Source organism: Seriola lalandi, unplaced genomic scaffold (assembly GCF_002814215.2).
Source record: "Seriola lalandi dorsalis isolate HSWRI2012SDOR001 ecotype SW California unplaced genomic scaffold, Sedor1 jcf7180002054448, whole genome shotgun sequence".
NCBI classification, from domain to species: Eukaryota; Metazoa; Chordata; class Actinopteri; order Carangiformes; family Carangidae; genus Seriola; species Seriola lalandi.
In genome coordinates, this window is record NW_019525001.1 from 399,257 (window position 1) to 408,756 (window position 9,500).

The following is a 9,500-nucleotide window of genomic DNA, read 5'->3' on the forward strand; positions in this document are numbered from 1 at the left end:
ACATTTCATTGGAGCAAATGGATCAAATTCACTTCAGGGTCGTTTCAGGGAGTTTGATGATTTCTTTTGTAACGATTATGTAAGGAGAAGAACGCCTGTTTGGTTCAGTAGGTGTCACGTGACTCCTGAGCTGCTTGTGGAGGCGTCGTTTGTTGTGGTCGTCCTCGTAGTGATGTGACATCTCATCTGCTTGACTGATCTGTAGCATCTCTGCTAACCCCTGATAGCAGCTGGAACTTGTATTCGGCATCACCTCCTGAGCAGACCCACAGTTAGTTCCAAGTGAACTGTGGGACAAAAACGAGTACGTTACTTTACACTACATCAAGTTCCTGCAGTTAAAAGAGCTGCGTCGGGCCAGTCAGGGTTTATACATCAGCCTGTAGTTATGAAACAGGAATCGCTATCATCACAGCCAGCACCAAACTGGGCCACATCATCCCCTGATCTTGGACCAGGCATTTGAAAATATTTGCACCAGATCAGGAAAGTGAGAGAAAGCGAGCTGTGTTATTCTTCACCAAACAAACGAGAGCTGAAATGCCAAGAACAATAAATATGTTGAGGGGATTTTTACACCAACCAAGGCTGATTCAGATACTGGTGTTTACTGAGCCTGTTGAAAGCTGATATTTCAGTTGATATATAAGAGATATGATTAATGACTCACCATAACTTTACAGAATTCAACTATAGAAAGACAAAAACATCCCAAAAACAAATACACAGCCTCCCCGTCTTTCCATGATTTGTATGTTTTTCTAAAGAAACGAGCTGTTATATCACCTCAGCGTTTCCCAACAGGCTCCTCTTTTCTTCCGTTAGACTTTTGAGCTTTCGGATCCTTTTGGCGGTGAACCATCCTGAACTACAGACGGCGGGCTTCCTCCACCTTTTGTTTTAATCTCTGGCGAGCAGATAAGAGCGTCCACACCTCCGTCAAAACAATAAGAGACCAACTGCAGAGTCAGAGAGCTGACAGGCAGCACTGTGCTCAGGTGTCAGTCTTTTTCAAAGTGTGTGTGTGTGTGTGTGTGTGTGTGTGTGTGTGTGTATGTGTGTGTGAGTGATGGATGGGCAGAATCCATACAGAGCTGATGTGTAAATAAAATATGAAGCAGAGGTGAGCAGTGTGTCCCTGCTGTGGTCTGACCTCGTCTGTCCTGCAGTCGAACACGAGATCAGATTTATTGCGGTATAAAAACTGAAAACCTGAGAATGCTTGACGTTGTTCTTTGGTAAAAGACTGTATCGATTAATATCTGGTTTTCCTGCTCACTGACAGATTTGAGTTTGTGCAGAATCTGCACTCAGGCGAGCCAACATGTGCCAGTAGCCACATGTTAAACTCTCAGACTTACTGACAGAGCTGTCCTCATTCTATCACTTTTCCATGTTTCAACTGTTACTGTGTCACCGTACAGCGGCGTTCACACTAACCCTGATATTTACAAAGTGAAATAATATAACATAAGATAAGCTAAGATAAAATAAGATAAGCTAAACTGAGCTAAGCTAAAATAAGCTAAGCTAAGATAAGATAAGATAAGGTTTCCTATATTGATCCTCCGTAGAGAGTCATTTCAAATTTGACACAGCAGCACAAAAGAATAGCAGCAGAAAGGGAAAAATTTAATCAGAAATAAAATAAGAATAGAAACAGAATCTCAAATAATTAAGATAAATAAGAAATACTATATATAATAACAATGTACAATCCTTTCTGTACAAGTGCAGTATAAAAATAAATAATTGGGAGTTGCAATTTGTGCCAGTTCTATATCTATATGTTATATTGATATTGTTAATGATACACACATGGTCATATGATGATGGCAGATGTTAGTCCTTGTGGATCTTTTGTTTATCGGTTCACCTTGTTGCCTTTTCACTGTTCCTTTGAGTGTAATTGTTCGTTTTGTTCAGTTATGGTCAGAGATTATCGCTCAACATCCCTACACGTGTATTTGAGTCGAATTCATTCACACAGAAAACAGACAATAAACAAGGTTAAAGATGAATTTGCTGATAGAATTATTATCATTATTAATATTAAAGTTTGCTATGGAAATTGTGATAATATCGTTACTGTGAATTCTTTTGGCCGTTATGATCGTGTCATGAAAATCTGATATCATGACAGCCCTGATGGTTTTAAATAAAGAATTAATTGTGATCATGTTTAGTTGTAACTTGTTGGAAGTCTAAATGTGATGTCTGTCTGTCTCTGAGATTAATCTGTGCAGCTCACTCTCCTAGAATTGACTTTTTTTATACAACTAAACCGCAACAGCAGAAACGTTTTGTAGGAAATGAAATCACTGTAATCACATATTTTATAAACTGAAGCATGAAACAGTTAAATAACGCTGGAGTCACAAGTTAACATCAAACATTTTACTGATGCGTTCAGTATCAATGTGTCTGTTACTTGCCAAATTCATAAGTGAAGGTTTCCATATAACATTAATAGAAAATGTAATCTGGTGACAGTTATAAAACAGTTTAGTTGCGTAGCAATATCATTTCTGGCCTTAGGTGCAGGGCTTATATATAACAAAGAAATGTGCATATAAATGCATGAATGCATTTATAATTAAAGTATAAACAAGTTATTATATTATTCTGATATGAAGGTCCGACAGTTTGCTTTTGTTATTAAGTCACACAAAAACAGAAAAACGCAATAAACACGTCTCTTCGGCAGGTTGAGTGTCTCGTTCCCGTTTTAACAGCATCATCGTTGCTTGATGGAGTTTTGATTGGCTCTCCTGGGGCGTTTTCCTCTGTGCTGCAGCAGCAGCAAACACACACACACACACACACACACACACACACACACGTCACACATCGTGTGAAGGTGGTACCCAGTGTGATCCCTGGTCACCTGTTTTACCACATTAAGAGACACTGGACAATTCAATATAATCAGATTGTTCTGCGTTGCCTCCTTCTTCTGTTTCCTCAGGGAGTCCAGTACAGGTGGCAGTACAGGTGTAGGAGGAGGAAGGTGGAGGTTCCGTCACGTCGTCCCAGTCGTGCTGCTGTGGATGACCCTGCACAGGCACGGTAGGTCCCCGCCTCTCCTACCATGTTGATTTTCATTTGAACAGGAAGTGTGTCTTGTTTTTGATCAGGAGGAAAGAGGACCGAGTTGCTCTCACAGCTGTTAAACCGACAAAGACGAGTCAATACCGAGTCAGAGCAGAGGTGGAGGATCTGAAGATCACATCTACATCTGTTGAAATGTTTCAAATCCTGAACTTTAACCTGGGAAAGAAATTTGAACGTAGCAAACATTCATCATGTGTCGGCCTTTAATGCTGCTACAAAAACAACTCATTCATTCAAATGTGAATAAGACAGCTTCATGCAGCTGCTTTGACTTGGTCTTCATTACGTTACGTACATTAGATCTTCTAACAGAGGACAGAAACAGATATTTTATGAATGTGAAAGATTTTTTTTCTCAGTGAGGACAGTTTTGGAAAAAGGAGACATTTTTTAAAGGCAAGGAGATTTTTGAAGAGTGAGAACATTTTGTCCAGGTCTCCTGGTCCTCTCCTGGACCAGCGACAGTTCTCGGGACCTTTTTGGAAACAGTGAACAATTTTGTTTAATGGGAGCACTTTTGGAAAGTTTTGGAAAGTTTGGGCATTTTTGAATAGTAAAAAAAAAATTTTTTAGGTTACAATAAGTGGACATTTTTTGGAAGGCCCTTTTTTATGGAAGTACAGATATGTTTTGGAAAGTGAAAACATTTTAAACACTTTTAGGAAGTGAGAACTTTTTCAGGAGGTAAGGACGTTTTGGGAAAAGTTAAGACATTTTAGGATAGTGAGGAAATTTTTCAAAGCTGAGGATATGTTTGGACATATTTCTTTGAAGATACTTAAAAACTTACTCAAAATACTTTTAATACTTCTTTTTAAATGAAGTTGTTTTTGTAAAATATGGACACAAATATGGACAAGTGAGGACACCGCTGGAAATACCGGTGTTGTTTTACAAAAGTGGAGACGTTTTTAGGACGTGTGGGGACTTATTGGACATTTGTGGAAATTGAGGACCTAAATTTAAAGTTATTTTCGAAGTAAATGACATTTTCAAAAAGCGTTCATATCTTGGAAAAGTGAAGATATTTAAAGAAAGTTTTAGAAAGTGACGACATTCATTAATATGGCACTGACACCCTATATATGGGCCTCACAAGTGTAGTATACGTGTGTGTGTGTGTGTGTGTGTGTGTGTGTGTGCATCTCAGCTGCCATTATAGTCACACAGGGCTATAATTGAAAGAACCACAAAAATCAATCTCAGCTTGTGTCAATATTTCCTAGAAAATGAAACAGCTGTGAGAGCAACAAAGTAAATATTCCCTCTGACATAATAATGTAATAATCATCATCTGCAGCCTCAGCTTGTCCTGAATGTAGCTTTGAATGGATTATGAATAATTAAATGTAATGATTTTAGTGTCAACAGTAAAGACGTATTATCTGGAGACATTTAATCCTCTCATTGAAATGAGTGCTTTCCTTCATTTAAAGTGACCACGACGCTTTACAGGCTCATTATAAGAGATTACATTACAATTATTATAATGACATTATTCTATATTTGAATTGCATAAAGTTGAAATCTTTATGAAGCAATTGTGTGAACGACAAAATATTAAATTAAATATAATTTTCCATGATGTGTGATGATTAAATTTGCACTTTATAGCAAACATCTCTTTAATGTCATTTCATTTGCTGTTGCTGTTTTATTCTGTTGATGACCTTCATTCGTATTCCTTCATTCCCATTTTGTTTGTTTAAAATCCATCATGTTTTCCATGTTGTGTGTTTCTGCTGTTGGGTAAAAATGCTGCATTTCTTACTTGAAAAGGAAGCGAAGGTATTTTTGTGCGGTGGTTTGCTCAGTGGCGACATGAAAACGATGCCTGAGTCTCGTTAAAAAGCCCTTTGTGTACTTTTCAAGACACATTTGAAAGCAAAACCCAGTCCCTCGGAGATGCAGCAGTTTTCATCTGACAGCAGTGATTTATATGATTTCCATCTTTCATTTGTGTCTTTTCTTCTTCCCATGTTTCCACCGTCCATTCACTTGTTTCCTCTTCGCTTCATCCCACTTTGTTTTTTGCTCACATTTTCCATCCCTGTGCCCGAGAGCATGCCTCGTTCTCCTCGTGCTTCCATTAACGAAACCACTTGTCATGTTGCAGAAAAAGTCACAACTCTCAACACTTCATGAAATCTGCAGTCAAAAATTGTTTCCATCTGGTTTCTGCTTTAATCACTAAGTGCTTTTATTTTGGATCCATCCTGAAACGTTTGCAGCTCATCACGATTCATTCATTTCTAAACACTGTCAGACATTCATCAGGGGAGTTTCCTCTCATTCAAAAAGCGAGAGCATCTGTGAGGTGATCAGGTCTGGGGGCTCTCAGTCTGTTGGAGCAGGGTGTCCACACACTTTTGGACACATACTGTTTTGTGTTTTCCCTTAATAGCAAATGGAGGTAGAGAAAGTGGAGACAGAGAGAGAGAGAGAGAGAGAGAGAGAGAGAGAGAGAGAGAAGGCAGAGAGAGATCTTGGCTGTTGGTGTTTTCCACATTTAGGCCAAAATCTGAAAAATTAAAACTCAAACAGAAAGTGAGGGGGAGAGAGCGTGTGTGTGTGTGTGTGTGTGTGTGTGTGTGTGTGTGTGTCTTTAATGTATTTTCCATACCCTACTAGCAGCCTCGGGCCAAACCGAGCGGTTCACACACACTCGTAAAGTTCCCAGCAGTACTAAACCACAACACACACACACACACACACACACACACACACACACAACACACAGAGGTTGGTGAGTATGCTGTGCTTCTGGTGACAAGAACATGACCCATATGTGTGTGTGTGTGTGTTTGTGTGTGTGTCTGTGCGTGCGTGCGTGCGTGCGTGCGTGTGTGCGTGCGTGCGTGCGTGTGTGTGTGTGTGTGCGTGTGTGTGTGTGTTGCTGACCAGTAGATAAACTGAAGGTTTGAATGCTACAAGACGCGGAAACTATAAATGTTTCAGTGTGATGAAGGACGTGAGACTGAGTGAGAGAGAGAGAGAGAGAGAGAGAGAGAGAGAGAGAGAGAGAGAGAGAGACATAGGGTTTGGCTGTGGTTTCAGCTCTTTTCCACTCTGGCATCTGATGGGATTTTGTTCGTCCATGTTGACACGTTGATGCATAATCGGACCGCCAAATATGCACACAAACTACACACTGTAACTCTAGTGATTGTACATCAGCTCCACAGATCTGAGAATAAGCGCTCAACCGCCGACACGTGCAGGTCGAGCCGAGAGAGGACGTTCACTTTGTTCTCACGGTTTCCATATCTTCAATATTTTATAGGAGAATCTTCTCTTCAAGTGTGAGATTTAAGCAGCTCTGCAGTTTATATACACAAGTACCACACCTTTATATGACTTTATATGTTCTTGACCTTTTTATTCAGGACCTTTTTGTGATGAATAAAATGTAAGATTGAAGTGGCAACGTGTTTGAACATACATAGACACAACCCTATCTCCAGTGTGTTCACAGTGATGCAGCAGTAATATACTAATGTTGTTAGTACAAAACAAAACTACATTTCTTTCTCACTCAGAAAATGATTTATTATTCAAGCTGCGACTGGATTTGCCCTTTTGTTGAAACACTCAATAATTTTTTTTTTCAGTTTTTTAAGATCTGGAACAACTCATAGCTGATGTCACAAGCAGCAGATGTATTGGTATCAGCACTAGGCTTTGGGCGATATCCAAAATGTAATATCTCGATACGGATACATATATACAGTATATGATATTATCACAGGTGGGTGGTGGGTTATTATTTGATTATATTAGTAGTATGTAGTTAATATTTCTATTGTTTTTTTATTATACTTAATTCTATTATTTTATTTTATGTTTCAGGTATAAGCACAGCAGTTCAAAGATCTGTCACATGTCAACATGTACAGTCAGCAAAGCAGTGAAATTAGGGTCCAATTCAATCAGGACAGATTATACGAAACTAAAAACAAAAACAAAACAAAAAAATTGATATTATGAAAAATATTGCATATGGCGGGATTTATCGAGACATTGGCCCAAGCCTAGTCAGCACATCAGTATGGGCCTCTCATCAGGCTCCACCTCCAGCGTTGAAGAACTCCTTCTTTTCCAAATGATCAGAAACTTTGTCTTAAAATCAGGGATTTTTTTTTTTTGATTGAGTTTGGTAGAGAATGCCGCCATGTTGAGTTTGACCACTAGAGTACATCGTTTTTTCCATGTAGCCCCAATACTGGACGCTGCTGTAATCCATCTTCACACATGTTTGTGCGTATAGTTGTTTTTCTCAGTGTGTTGCAATTATCCGAACAATATTTTCAGGGTTTTTTTCCGCCCGAACAATAATGAAATTCTTGTGGTGAATCGCTGATTAGTTGTAATTTGTTTTTCTTGTTTTCAGCATGACTGTGTCTGAAAACAAATATTATCATAACTCATAAAGGGTTGATATCGCCCTTAATGAGATTAATCTTAATTACAGCTGATTGCAGTTGGACCATGGGGGACTGATTCAGTTTTCCATGTGTGGTTTTAAAGCATTGATGCAATGCAGCCACTGCAGAGTGAGGAAAAAAAAAAAAACATGTGCGTCCAAGTAAGTGACTGCGCAACATCCTGCTGTGGTGGATGAAAATTGTGTTCAAGCATCAAATTTGTGAGCAGCACACGCGGAATATTAATGATACACAGACATTGTAGTTGTACATAAAAATGAACTAATGAGAATGAATTTGTTTGTGAGAAAATATAATTTGAGAAAGTGGTGAACTGCGCGACACACAGACACCGATTCAAGAGAGGAAAGATGGATTAACTGTGTTTAAGATGATCATTTCATGGTCATTTATCTTGATGTTTGCCAACTTTGGTCTCTTAGTGCTTTTCTTCTTCCATGTCGGCGAAGCAAATTCAATCAAGCGCGAGAGCTCAAAGGCTGAAGGTGATTTACAGAGAGCTGGAGAGAGGCAGACTAGTGAGGATGCAGAGGAAAATACTGAGAGACGGATTCTTCAGGTTGTCGTGCGCACGGAGATTTGAGCTTGAATTTATAGAGATACTGAATCTGAATCAGAGCGACACACAGAAACATTGTGTGAGTCGTCAGCAGCTGATGATGAAGATCCCGTCTGCTGCGCCGCCTTTTCATGATGAAGTGACGCTTAATTCACAGTGTAGGCAACAAAAACTCTCTCTCTCCCGTCCTCCTCCCTACAGTCGTTCCTCCTGAGACGGAGAGAGAGAGAGAGCGAGAGCGAGGGAGGGGGGAGGGGTGAGAGACCTGCTGTAGGAACAGTGAGCGAGAGGGCAGGGAACGGTCTGTCCATATATATATTTCATAACATTAGGTGGGCGTGTGCTAGTTGAGAGCATGATGCAGATTTTATCATCTCTCACTCGCTCGGCGTCAGCCGCGGCCGGAGGCATGATGTTTACAGGTCGTCCTTCCGCACGTCCGTCTGAGCGTCCGCTGACTGTACGTCCGTCTTGTGTGTGTTTTTGCGCATGACATCTCGTCTTGGGGGAATTTCATCAATTTTGGCACAAACGTTCACTTGGACTCAAGGATGAACTGGTTAAATGTTAAAGGTCGTTGTGACCTCACCAAACATGTTTTTTGGATATAACTCAAGCATTCATTCAGTAATTATAACAAAATACACTTAATACTTTTTATTAAACTCCTTCAAAGTCTTCTCTACATGTTATCCAAGTCTTAACGGAGGTGGATGTAAACTGTAACTTGCGGCGGTAATTCTGGTTTTCTTTCATTTTCATGTCCTCTTCTACTCTTTCTTAGTCTTTTGTTCTCTCTCCTCTGTTGTGGTTTGTCTTCTCTCCTTTGGTCATTGTCTCACAACATACCCCTCTTCACTTCTTTCCCCTCTTCTCTTTTCACCACTCATCTATTTCTTTCTCTTCCTCCCTACACCCTGTCTGTTCTCAGGTTTTCTTTTTGATTCAGCTTTAGTTGTTGTGGAAGAGCTGTAAAGAAGTCTTTGCAATATTCAGCCCCTCAGAGGGAAATGATGGATCATCACTTTGGGAAATAAGAAGACGTGTTCATTGTTTCTGCTGAGATTAAGATGAGAAGATCAATACAACAGTCATATCTGTCTATTGGACATGAAGCTCCAGCCGACACCCAGGTAGTTTAGATTAGGTTGACTCTGTCCACAAGTAAAATAACCCACATACCAACACATCTAAAGATCTCCACGTATTTTATTATATATATCTTATATTTGTTTCTCGCTTATTCTCCCTTTATATATTCATTTCTATCCTTCTGTGTCGCTACTTTGTCTTCTCCGCTACTCACCACCTTTCTCTTCTCTTCCCCTTGATCATTGCTCTCCTCTCCTCCTACGCTCATCTCTGCCTTTCACCCCCCCACC

The 9,500-nt window shown here is 39.8% G+C and overlaps 1 protein-coding gene across 6 annotated transcripts in view; it reads left to right on the forward strand.

The window, feature by feature from the left end:
• The window catches only part of adgrg6 (adhesion G protein-coupled receptor G6), a 104,907-nt gene that overhangs the window by 9,028 nt on the left and 86,379 nt on the right, over nt 1–9,500 (forward strand). For all 6 annotated transcript variants that reach the window (XM_087175324.1, XM_023411079.2, XM_023411081.2 and 3 more), the window contains exon 2: nt 2,969–3,069. In XM_087175324.1, coding sequence (XP_087031450.1) covers nt 2,969–3,069 — 101 coding nt within the window. The remainder of the gene's footprint in view (nt 1–2,968; nt 3,070–9,500) is intronic.